Source organism: Aotus nancymaae, unplaced genomic scaffold, assembly GCF_030222135.1.
Source record: "Aotus nancymaae isolate 86718 unplaced genomic scaffold, 86718_ANA_hifiasm-v0.15.2.pri h1tg000011l, whole genome shotgun sequence".
NCBI classification, from domain to species: Eukaryota; Metazoa; Chordata; class Mammalia; order Primates; family Aotidae; genus Aotus; species Aotus nancymaae.
The window spans coordinates 72,078,282-72,091,233 of record NW_026988422.1 but is presented as its reverse complement, the minus strand read 5'-3'; the positions used below and the strand labels follow the sequence as shown (position 1 = coordinate 72,091,233).

Genomic DNA, 12,952 nt, shown 5'->3' with positions numbered 1-12,952 from the left:
AGACAGATCTCTGAATCCGACCACTTTTCGTCATCTTCTATGATATTACTTTGGTCTGTGCCACCTTTACCATTTGCCCAGATGATTGAAATAGCCTTCTAACTCCTTTCATTCTTGACCTCCCTTGTATCTATTCTCAATCCAGAAGTCAGAATAAACCTCTTAATAAATCAGTTGCCAGATCTTGTCATTCCACTACTCAAATGTTTTGCATCTCATGTAAAGAGAAAGTTAAATCCTGACAATGGTCTGCAATATTGCCTTTGACCTCTCCAACTCCATTTCCCATTGCTGTCTCCCCTTCTTTGCCACTCCATACTGGTCTCCCTGGTTGTTACTTAGCAATTTCAGTCACATTGTTGTATTGGGGCCTTTGCACTTGCCGCTCCCTCTGCCTGGAACACTATTTTAGCATGACTTGCTCTTGCTAGCTCCTTCAAGTCTTCATTTAGATACACCTTTTTGATGAGGCTTACCTTAACTGCCTCAATGGACTCCTCCCACTTCCTGTCTCATTTTTATGCTTATATTTTCCCCAAAGCACCCACCATCATTTAACACACTGTACATTTTACTTGTTACATTTATTGACTGTCTCTCACCATGAAGCTTCATGAAGCTCCAGGGAATTTTGTTGTCTTGCCTGTTCTGTTCATAGCTCTGTCCCTGGTACCTTGAATAGTGCCTGTCACATATATTTCTTTTTTCTTTCTCTCTTTTTTTTTTGAGACATGGTTTTGCTCTGTCACCCAGGCTGGAGTATAGCGGCACATTTATGGCGGACTGCCACCTCTTCCTCTCAGGCTCAAGTTATCCTCCTGCCTCAACCTCTCAAGTAGCTGGGACCACAGGTGCACATCACCATGCCCAGCTAATATACTTCTTAAACACATGAAGGAAGGATTAGTGAGTTCAACTAGAAAAAAATGGGCAAAAAATATCAATAGGTGATGATGGCCAATAAAAATATGAAAATAGGATCAAGCATAATATTCACAGAAATTCAAATTTAAACCACAATGAAATTCAGTTGGTATTTCTTATTTCCCAGTCTGACAACACAAACTGTTCCTGAAGGTGAGAAACAAGGAATTATTTTCACTGTTAGTAAGAGTGTACGTTGGTATATAAACTTTGGAACAGTTTGGCAAGAGTTGAGCCTTCTCTGATCTATATGCTATACCTCTTCTAGGTATTCCTAGAGAAACTCTTTTGATGCTAGCGTGCTGGGAAAAAAAGAAAAAAAGAGAAACTCTTGCACTTGTATAGAAGAAGCCTTTACAAGAATGTTTAAGGCAGCATTGCTTTTCATAGCAAAAACTTGGAAGTAACTTAAATGCCAATTAATAGGAAAATGGATAAACCATGGTATATTTATATAATGGAATGCTATATGGTTATGAAAGTGAGTTTTCTAACATGTAAAAATCTCTGTAACAAGTCATTCTTGAATAAAGCAAGTTGCAAAAGAATACATAGAGGGTGATATTTATGGAAAAATTTAAAACATGAAAAAATACGACTGCTTAAAAATTCACAAATATGTTATATATGTGTGTGTGTGTGTAAAGGAATGCATGAGACTAAGCAGTATCACGGTCACAATAGAGAGAGCGAAGAAGGCAGATGAGATTGGCATGACATTTCAGTTATTTTGGTATCTTTTTGTAGGTCAGTGGTGGATATATAGACATTCATTTATTGGAGCTTTTTAATGCCTTTTTGTATTTTTAAGTATGTCATAATAAAAAATTTTTAAAACATCATCAAAAGTGCTAGGGACTGATTAAAATGGACTTAGTCCAGCTCTTTGTTTATCTAAAAAGTTATGGCCTAAATGCAGCTATGCAAGGTGTTACCCACATCACTGTTTGAGATACCGGTATTTTTCAGTTCTCTTTGCTGTTACATACCTTTCTATTCAAAGAACAACAACAGTAGAAAAGAAATTTTGCTTCTTTATAATTGTGTACATTTTGAAAGTGGTACTTTTATAATTTTTTTGTGAACTAGGGGGAGGATTGATTGGAAGAAAAGGCTACGTAGGCACACTGGGGAAAAATGACACGATGATGTGTGCAGTGTATGGATGGACTGAAGAGATGGCTTTTTCTGGAACATCCACAGGAGATGTGTGTATCTGGAGAGACATCTTTCTTGTAAAAACAGTGAAAGCACATGATGGGCCAGTGTTCAGTATGCATGCATTGGAAAAAGTAAGTAACCTAAAGAGATGTTAAGTTAAACATAATTTGTCATGGAGTGTAGAGCATTTTCAGAAGTAAAGGAGCACTACCTTTCTACTTGGCGGGACTATCCAACAGTAGTCTGTGGGCTAGGGTCATCTTGACCTTTCTTTGTTTCTCTTTTCAAACTTCTGAACACAGATTGAAATAAGTCTACAGTGTTTTGTTTTGAGACAGGGTCTCACTCTGTTGCCCAAGCTGGAGTGCAGTGGTGTGATCATAACTCACTGCAGCCTCCTACTCCTGGGCTCAAGAAATCCTCCTGCCTTAGCCTCTTGAGTAGCTGTGACTACAGGCAAGTGCCATCCACACCCATCTAATTTAAAAAAAAAAAAAGTTTGGTAGAGATTATGCTGCCCAGGATAGTCTCCAACTCCTGGGCTTTAGCTATACTCCCACATCAGCCTTCAAAGAGTTGGATTACAGGCATGAGCCACCATACCAGCCAGGTCTGCTGTTTTTTGTTTGTTTGTTTTTTTCCTTAAAGTTTAACTTCATGTTCTTAAGCTCGTACTGTGTGTCAAAAATCAGCTGGTTATAATAATCATCAAATTCTATCAGGTAGTTACCATTATTTTTTTCTCTTTTTAAGGATGAGGTTATTCTGTAGACTCCAGGAGAATATATGTAACTTTTTGAGAGTGGTAATCTTAACTTTTAGTTACAGATTTTAAAAACTATGTTTCTAAAGCCCTATCCTAAAAGTAAAATGTTTAATGTCACTGTAAATATTATTTCAGATTCCATGTAGACATTTAAAAAACAATGGATATGCTAATTCCTATTTTTTACAAGCTGTAACTTTTGGCTGTGTTCTTTCCTCTACGATTTTTCAATATAAGGAAAAAGGTTACTATTTAGAAAAATATTTAGATCTTTATTAACTTGAACTTTTTTTTTCATAGGGGTTTGTAACTGGAGGAAAAGACGGTATAGTAGCTCTTTGGGATGACTCTTTTGAAAGATGTCTCAAGACCTATGCTATAAAAAGAGCTGCATTGGCCCCAGGATCTAAAGGTGATTTGAGACTTAGTGGGGTTTTTTTTTTTTTGTAGGAAAAAGATTAATTGCTCATTAATACGCTTGATCACTGAGATGGAACACATGGCATATATTTTTCTTTCTTGTTGGGCATTAGCATTAAGTGGAAGAAATTATTTAACTCGATACCAGAATCATTGCTGTCTTTTCAAAAATCTATTTTCTATGATACATATGGTAAAATATTAGTGAAGTACAAGATTATGAATCCTAATTTTTAACATTAATTTTCCAAAGAAAATTTCCATGCAAACATCACATTTATCACCAGTTAGGAACTTGCGTGCAACTTTGACATTTTGTTTCACCTTGGCATTTTGTTGACCCTGCCTCTCTAGCCTCACATGCCCTTTTCCCCTTTGCCATTTTTTTGTTTGTTTATTTCAGAGACAGGATCTTGCCACGCAGTGATAACAGTTTTTCCCTTTGCCATTTGTTTGTTTGTTTATTTATGTAAGAGACAGGGTCCAGGCTGGAGTGCAGTGATGTAATCATGCTCACTGAAAGCTTGAACCCCTAGACTCAAGCGGTCCTCCTGCCTCAGCCTCCTGAGTAGCTGGGACTAAAGGCACCTGCCACCATACTCAGCAAATCTTCAAATTTTTGTACACTCAGGGTCTCTCTGTGTTGCCCAGGCTGGTCTCAAACTCAAGAGATCCTCTAAACTTGGTCTCCCAAAGCACTGGAATTACAGGCATGAGCCACTGTGCTTGGCCTCCCTTTTTTTTTTTAAGAGGAAGAAGGGTGCAAGGACAGCATCTGGCACAACTCCCTGTCCCCTGACCGTCCACCAGGTTGTGGGCCCAGAGGGTGCATTTTCTTTGAGCACATTTCTTCCGTTAAGGCATGGCACCACACTCTCTCTGATCTCCAGACCTTTCTTCATGTTTTTACTTTTTCCTAAAACTTGCCCTTCCTCTTCCCTCCTGCTCCCTCCATTTACTTGACCACATACTTATTTTTTAAATATCAAACATAATTTTTTTCTAGGATGATATCCCTCAGCCTCACCTCCTCTCAAAAAATTTAGATTCCACTGCTATGTGCTCCTATTTCAATATGCCCCTAACATAGGGTCTGTTTCCTCATTGTATGGTCTGTAAGTGCAGAAGTTGGTCTATCATCTTTACTAATTGCTGAAGTTTTCCTAGGATAAGTCGACATAAATAAATAGAGTTGGCCGTCTGTGTCCGTGGATTCCATATCGTCAGATTCAACCAACTTCACATAGAAAATATTCAAGAAAAAGTAACAATGAACAATAAAAATACAAATAAAAATACGGTATAACAGCTATTTACATTGTACTAAATATAAGTAAAGGTGATTTAAGCATTTGGGGGCCGGGTATGGTGGCTCACATCTGTAATCCCAGCACTGTGGGAGGCCCAGGCAGATGGATCACCTGAGTTTGAGACCAGTCTGTGCAAAATGGTGAAACCCCATGCTATTAAAAAAAAATAGAAAAAAAAAAGTGTATGGAATGATGTATATGGGTTATACGCAGATACTACACCAAATTATATAAGGGAATTGAGCATCCATAGATTTTGGTATCTGTGGCAGTCCTGGAATCAATCCCCCAAGAATACTGAGGGCCCACTGTGTATCTTAAATTGAATTGAATAAAATTACTAATGAGAATATTGTAAATACTCTTAAGACGGGCAGGAGATGGATAAGGAAGGGCTAATATAAAAAGACGTAAATAAATAGTTGTCTGAATGGTAGGATGGAATCTGAGAATAGAATCATAAAATTATAGTACATAGGTGGTACTTATTTTGAGATTAGTAAATTGAATGGGGGTAGTGTACATTTATTAGAATACTTAAAATACAGGAGAAAAGCTTGTAATGTGATTTTCACTGTCAAAATAGCTTAACTGGCAATATATACACCCTTGTATTATAGTAACTGCATGTCTAGAAGAACATCTTCTTTTAACCTTTCAGGTCTTCTCTTGGAAGATAATCCATCGATACGTGCCATATCATTAGGACATGGTCATATTTTAGTTGGCACAAAGAATGGTGAAATACTAGAAGTGGATAAAAGTGGCCCAATAACACTTCTGGTTCAGGTAATTTTAAATGCTAATATGCTTTGTTTTTCTTTACATACAATTGATTATTTCAATATATAGCAGCCAAAAATTGACAGTGATGAAAATTAATGTTAAATTAGTTAGGGAAATATTTGTTAATGTATACAGAAAAAGTTTTAATTTGGTAATAGCTAAATGATTGGGTAGCAGTAAATATACATATTTTTATATGGAATGATTACCAATATTTTAAGTAATTTATTATCACAAAGTAAGGGACCAATGAAAAGAAAAACCAGTTGTAATTAATTTAACCCAGTCTGGTTTTCATTTTATTTATTTAAGGTATAAAATAAATACCTTAAATAAATATTTAAGAAATAATAAAATATTTATTTTATATATCTAAAATAAATAAGAAATAAATATTTAAGATATTTATACCTTAAATCAATATTTAAATAATTTATTTTAAATAAATAAAATTATTTTAATAAAATAAATAATTTTATTTATTTAAGGAATTTATTTTAATAAAATAAATAATTTTATTTATTTAAGGGATTTATTTTATACCTAAGGCAGTTATTTTTCTCTGAAACACTTATGTTATTAAAATATAAAATTATTTAATAAATTAAATAATTTTATATTTTAATAAAATAAATAAAATAATTTTATTTTATTATTAATAATTTTTAAATATTTTTTAAATAATTTTTAAATATTTTTTTTTTTTTTTTTTTTTTCTTTTTTTTTTTATTGCATTTTAGGTTTTGGGGTACATGTGCAAAACATGCAAGGTTGTTGCATAGGTGCATACGTGGCAGTGTGATTTGCTGCCTTCCTCCCCTTCACCCATATCTGGCATTTCTCCCCATGCTATCCCTCCCCAATTCCCCACCCCCCCGCTGTCCCCCCCACTCCCCCACAACAGACCCCCATGTATAGTGCTCCCCTCCCTGTGTCCATGTGTTCTCCTTCTTCAACACCCGCCTATGAGTGAGAACATGTGGTGTTTGATTTTGTGTTCTTGTGTCAGTTTGCTGAGAATGATGGTTTCCAGGTTCATCCATGTCCCTACAAAGGACGCGAACTCCTCGTTTTTAATGGCTGCATAATATTCCATGGTGTATATGTGCCACATTTTTCCTGTCCAGTCTATCATTGATGGGCATTTGGGTTGGTTCCAGGTCTTTGCTATTGTAAACTGTGCTGCAATGAACATTCGTGTGCATGTGTCCTTATAGTAGAACGATTTATAATCCTTTGGATATATGCCCAGTAATGGGATTGCTGGGTCAAATGGAATTTCTATTTCTAGGTCCTTGAGGAATCGCCACACTGTTTTCCACAATGGTTGAACTAGTTTACACTCCCACCAACAGTGTAAAAGTGTTCCTATTTCTCCACATCCTCTCCAGCATCTGTTGTCTCCAGATTTTTTAATGATTGCCATTCTGACTGGTGTGAGATGGTATCTCAATGTAGTTTTGATTTGCATTTCTCTAATGGCCAGTGATGATGAGCATTTTTTCATATGCTTGTTGGCCTCATGTATGTCTTCTTTTGTAAAGTATCTGTTCATATCCTTCGCCCACTTTTGAATGGGCTTGTTTGTTTTTTTCTTGTAAATCTTTTTTAGCTCGTTGTAAATTCTGGATATCAGCCCTTTGTCAGATGGGTAGGCTGCAAAAATTTTTTCCCATTCTGTTGGTTGCCGATTCACTCTATTGACTGTTTCTTTTGCCGTGCAGAAGCTGTGGAGTTTGATTAGGTCCCATTTGTCTATTTTGGCTTTTGTTGCCAATGCTTTTGGTGTTTTGGTCATGAAGTCCTTGCCTACGCCTATGTCCTGAATGGTTTTGCCTAGGTTTCCTTCTAGTGATTTTATGGTGTTAGGTCTTATGTTTAAGTCTTTAATCCATCTGGAGTCAATTTTAGTGTAAGGTGTCAGGAAGGGGTCCAGTTTCTGCTTTCTGCATATGGCTAGCCAGTTTTCCCAACACCACTTATTGAACAGGGAATCCTTTCCCCATTGCTTGTTTTTATCAGGTTTGTCAAAGATCGGGTGGTTGTAGATATGTTGTGTTGCCTCCGACGCCTCTGTTCTGTTCCATTGGTCTATATCTCTGTTTTGGTACCAGTACCATGCTGTTTTGATTACTGTAGCCTTGTAGTAGAGTTTGATGTCTGGTAGTGTGATGCCTCCCGCTTTGTTCTTTTTGCTTAGAATTGACTTGGCTATGCGGGCTCTCTTTTGGTTCCATATGAAGTTTAAGGTGGTTTTTTCCAGTTCTGTGAAGAAGGTCATTGGTAGCTTGATGGGGATAGCATTGAATCTGTATATTACTTTGGGCAGTATGGCCATTTTCACGATATTAATTCTTCCTAACCATGAACATGGAATGTTTCTCCATCTGTTTGTGTCCTCTCTTATTTCGTTGAGCAGTGATTTGTAGTTCTCCTTGAAGAGGTCCTTTACGTTCCTTGTTAGTTGTATTCCTAGGTATTTTATTCTCTTTGTAGCAACTGTGAATGGCAGTTCGTTCTTGATTTGGCTCTCTTTAAGTCTGTTATTGGTGTATAGGAATGCTTGTGATTTTTGCACATTGATTTTGTATCCTGAGACTTTGCTGAAGTTGCTTATCAGTTTCAGGAGCTTTTGGGCTGAGATGAGGGGGTCTTCTAGATATACAATCATGTCGTCTGCAAATAGAGACAATTTGACTTCCTCCTTTCCTAATTGAATACCCTTTATTTCTTTTTCTTGCCTGATTGCTCTGGCTAGAACTTCCAGTACTATATTGAATAGGAGTGGTGAGAGAGGGCATCCTTGTCTAGTGCCAGATTTCAAAGGGAATGCTTCCAGTTTTTGCCCGTTCAGTATGATATTGGCTGTCGGTTTGTCGTAAATAGCTTTTATTATTTTGAGATACGTTCCATCGATACCTAGTTTATTGAGGGTTTTTAGCATAAAGGGCTGTTGAATTTTGTCGAAGGCCTTCTCTGCATCGATTGAGATAATCATGTGGTTTTTGTCTTTGGTTCTGTTTATGTGGTGAATTACATTTATAGACTTGCGTATATTGAACCAGCCTTGCATCCCCGGGATGAATCCTACTTGATCATGGTGGATAAGCTTTTTGATGTGCTGTTGTAATCGGCTTGCCATTATTTTATTGAAGATTTTTGCATCTATGTTCATCATGGATATTGGCCTGTAGTTTTCTTTTCTTGTTGAGTCTCTGCCAGGTTTTGGTATTAGGATGATGTTGGTCTCATAAAATGATTTGGGAAGGATTCCCTCTTTTTGGATTATTTGGAATAGTTTCAGTAGGAATGGTATCAGTTCCTCTTTGTATGTCTGGTAGAATTCTGCTGTGAACCCATCTGGACCTGGGCTTTTTTTGGGTGGTAGGCTCTTAATTGCTGCCTCGACTTCAGACCTTGTTATTGGTCTATTCAGGGTTTCGACTTCTTCCTGGTTTAGGCATGGGAGGAGGCTACTGTCCAGGAATTTATCCATTTCCTCCAGGTTTTCTAATTTATGTGCATAGAGTTGTTTGTAATAATCTCTGATGATGGTTTGAATTTCTGTGGAATCTGTGGTGATATCCCCTTTGTCATTTTTTATTGCATCTATTTGATTATTCTCTCTTTTCTTTTTTATTAGTCTGGCTAGTGGTCTGTCTATTTTATTGATCTTTTCAAAAAACCAGCTCCTGGATTTATTGATTTTTTGAAGGGTTTTTCGTGTCTCTATCTCCTTCAATTCTGCTTTGATCTTAGTTATTTCTTGTCTTCTGCTAGGTTTTGAGTTTTTTTGATCTTGCTCCTCTAGCTCTTTCAATTTTGACGATAGGGTGTCAATTTTAGATCTCTCCTTTCTTCTCATGTGGGCACTTATTGCTATATATTTTCCTCTAGAGACTGCTTTAAATGTGTCCCAGAGATTCTGGTATGTGGTGTCTTCATTCTCGTTGGTTTCGAAGAACGTCTTTATTTCTGCCTTCATTTCATTGTTTATCCAGTCAACATTCAGGAGAAAGTTGTTCATTTTCCATGAGGCTGTGCGGTTCTGGGTTGGTTTCTGAATTCTGAGTTCTAACTTGATTGCACTGTGGTCTGAGAGACTGTTTGTTATGGTTTCCGTTCTTTTGCATTTGCTGAGGAGTGATTTACTTCCAATTATGTGGTCAATTTTAGAGTAGGTGTGATGTGGTGCTGAGAAGAATGTATATTCTGTGGATTTGGGGTGGAGAGTTCTGTAAATGTCTATTAGGTTTGCTTGTTCCAGGTCTGAGTTCAAGTCCTGGATATCCTTGTTAATTTTCTGTCTCGTTGATCTGTCTAATATTGACAATGGTGTGTTGAAGTCTCCCACTATTATTGTGTGGGAGTCTAAGTCTCTTTGTAGGTCTTTAAGAACTTGCCTTATGTATCTGGGTGCTCCTGTATTAGGTGCATATATATTTAGGATCGTTAGCTCTTCTTGCTGCATTGATCCTTTTACCATTATGTAATGTCCTTCTTTGTCTCTTTTGATCTTTGTTGCTTTAAAGTCAATTTTATCAGAGATGAGAATTGCAACTCCTGCTTTTTTTTGCTCTCCATTTGCTTGGTAAATCTTCCTCCATCCCTTTATTTTGAGCCTTTGTGTATCCTTGCATGCGAGATGGGTTTCCTGGATACAGCACACTGATGGGTTTTGGCTTTTTATCCAATTTGCCAGTCTGTGTCTTTTGATTGGGGCATTTAGTCCGTTTACATTTAGGGTTAATATTGTTATGTGTGAATTCGATCCTGTCATTTTGGTGCTAGGTGGCTGTTTTGCCCTTTGGTTGATGCAGATTCTTCATTGTGTTGATGCTCTTTACCTTTTCGTGTGTTTTTGGAGTGGCTGGTACTGGTTGTTCTTTTCTATGTGTAGTGCCTCCTTCAGGAGCTCTTGTAGAGCTGGTCTGGTGGTGATGAACTCTCTGAGTTCTTGCTTGTTCACAAAGGATTTTATTTTTCCTTCACTTATGAAGCTTAGTTTGGCTGGATACGAAATTCTGGGTTGAAAGTTCTTTTCCTTAAGGATGTTGAATATCGGCCCCCACTCTCTTCTGGCCTGTAGGGTTTCTGCTGAGAGATCTGCAGTGAGTCTGATGGGCTTCCCTTTGTGGGTAACCTGACCTTTCTCTCTGGCTGCCCTTAGTATTTTCTCCTTCATTTCAACCCTGGTGAATCTGATGATTATGTGTCTTGGGGTTGCTCTTCTAGAGGAGTATCTTTGTGGTGTTCTCTGTATTTCCTGGACTTGCATCTTGGCCTGCCTTGTTAGGTTGGGGAAGTTTTCCTGGATAATATCCTGAAGAGTATTTTCCAGCTTGGATGCATTCTCTTCGTCACATTCAGGTACACCTATCAAACGTAGATTAGGTCTTTTCACATAGTCCCATATTTCTTGTTGACTTTGTTCATTCCTTTTTACCCTGTTTTCTCTAATCTTGCCTTCTCGTTTTATTTCATTGAGTTGATCTTCGACCTCTGATATCCTTTCTTCTGCTTGGTCAATTCGGCTGTTGAGACTTGTGCATGCTTCACGAAGTTCTCGTGTTGTGTTTTTCAGCTCCATCAATTCGCTCATATTCCTCTCTAAGTTGTCCATTCTTGTTAGCATTTCGTCAAGTCTTTTTTCAAGGTTCTTAGTTTCTTTGCATTGGGTTAGAACATGTTCTTTTAGCTCACGGAAGTTTCTTATTATCCACTTTCTGAAAGCTGATTCTGTCATTTCATCACACTCATTCTCCATCCAGTCTTGTTCCCTTGCTGGTAAGGAGTTGTGATCCCTTGTAGGAGGAGAAGTGTTCTGGTTTTGGGTGTTTTCATCCTTTTTGCGCTGGTTTCTTCCCATCTTTGTGGATTTATCCACCTGTTGACTTTGTAGTTGTTGTCTTTCTGATTTTGGTAATTTTAAGTCTGCTGTGGCAGAACTCATAAACCCCCTGCTCTTCCCCCCAGGTGTTCTGTCCCAGGGAGTTACAGTTTTACGATGTTCCCCTGTGCGGTTGCTGTTTTCCCTGCCCACAAGGTGGCAGCCTAGTCACACTCAGGTTGCAGAGGCTTCGCTAAGCTGCTGTGGGCTCCACCCAGCTTCCGTGTGAACTTCTGGGTGTAGTTAGAACTGCTTCCGCTATGTTGGCCCGCCCCTGTAGTGACGGAGTCTCTGTAGTGGCGGATTGCCTTAGTAGATTGCCCTGGGAACAGCAGGGTGCCTATGGAGAACGCCCCTCCTCCACAGAGCTGGACCGTCCCGGTTTCAGTTGTGTTTCAGGTCTTCTTGCTGGGTAAGAGGGGACACCGTCTCGTCTGATCTGCCTCCGGAGCCGCTGCGTTGGCTAAAGCCGCGGCTCTGAGATTCGTGGCGCTGGCCTGGCTCCCCGTTTCAGCTCCCCTTGCTGGCTTATAGGGGACTCAGACTCTCTCACTTTGTACAGTGAGCCGTTGCCTCAGGGTGCCGGCCCAGCGGCTGCGCCGTTCAAGCCAGCGGCGCCAGCGGCGCTGGCGACCCGTGTGGCTTCTCTGCGTGTGAATCTCCTGGTCTGTGGGCAGTAAAAATCAGTCTGGAAATACGGCGTCCACTCACCCTCTGTGCTTTCTCTCGGAGCTGCATTCCCGAGTTCCTCCTAAGCGGCCATCTTGGATCTCCCCAATTTTTAAATATTATTAAATTTATTTTTTAATAAATTTATTTTATTTATTTTAATAAAATAAATTAAATTATTTATTTTATTTATTTATTTTAATAAAATAAATTAAATTATTTATTTTATTTATTTTAATAAAATAAATTAAATTATTTTATTTATTTTAATAAAATAAATTACTTTATTTTATTAAAATATTTATTTTAATAAAATAAATTACTGTATTTTATTAAAATATTTATTTTAATAAATAAATTACTTTATTTTATTAAAATATTTATTTTAATAAATAAATTACTTTATTTTATTAAAATATTTATTTTAATAAATAAATTACTTTATTTTATTAAAATATTTATTTTAATAAATAAATTACTTTATTTATTAAAATATTTATTTTAATAAATAAATTTAAATAAATTTATTTAAATAAATTTATTTTATTAAAATAAATTATTTTATTTATTTTATTTTATTAAAATAATTTAAATTATTTATTTTATTTATTTAAGGTATTTATTTTATACCTAAGGTGGTTATTTTTCTCTGAAACTCTTCATTAGGTCATTCTTAAGTTTCTAAGAAAAAATAAAAATGAATATATGAGTGTATGCTAAAATTTTATTACTGAAAATTAAATATCAGTGAAAAGATATAAATAATAAAACAAAAATCCAGAAATATAAAAATTATGTGATAGAGAAGTAAAATTAAATAGAAGGATTAGCTGCTGGTTATATGATTCTTAACACTTTCATCAAGAATGGTGGATTCGATTTGTATATTTCTTCTATGTATTATATTTTTCTGGAAAATAGAGAGGGAAATAATACCATAAAACAGAAATGAAATAGGATATATTCTGATGAAAAATTGTCCTTGTGCAACTCTATATAGTAGCACCAAACCTTGGCTTGCCTTTT

The 12,952-nt window shown here is 36.8% G+C and overlaps 1 protein-coding gene across 5 annotated transcripts in view; it reads left to right on the top strand.

Annotated features, from left to right (window-relative positions):
- EML5 (EMAP like 5) overlaps positions 1–12,952 on the top strand; it is a 206,559-nt gene that overhangs the window by 110,023 nt on the left and 83,584 nt on the right. For all 5 annotated transcript variants that reach the window (XM_021674953.2, XM_021674954.2, XM_021674952.2 and 2 more), the window contains exons 18-20: positions 2,014–2,216; positions 3,152–3,263; positions 5,243–5,370. In XM_021674953.2, the coding sequence (XP_021530628.2) occupies positions 2,014–2,216; positions 3,152–3,263; positions 5,243–5,370 (443 nt within the window). The remainder of the gene's footprint in view (positions 1–2,013; positions 2,217–3,151; positions 3,264–5,242; positions 5,371–12,952) is intronic.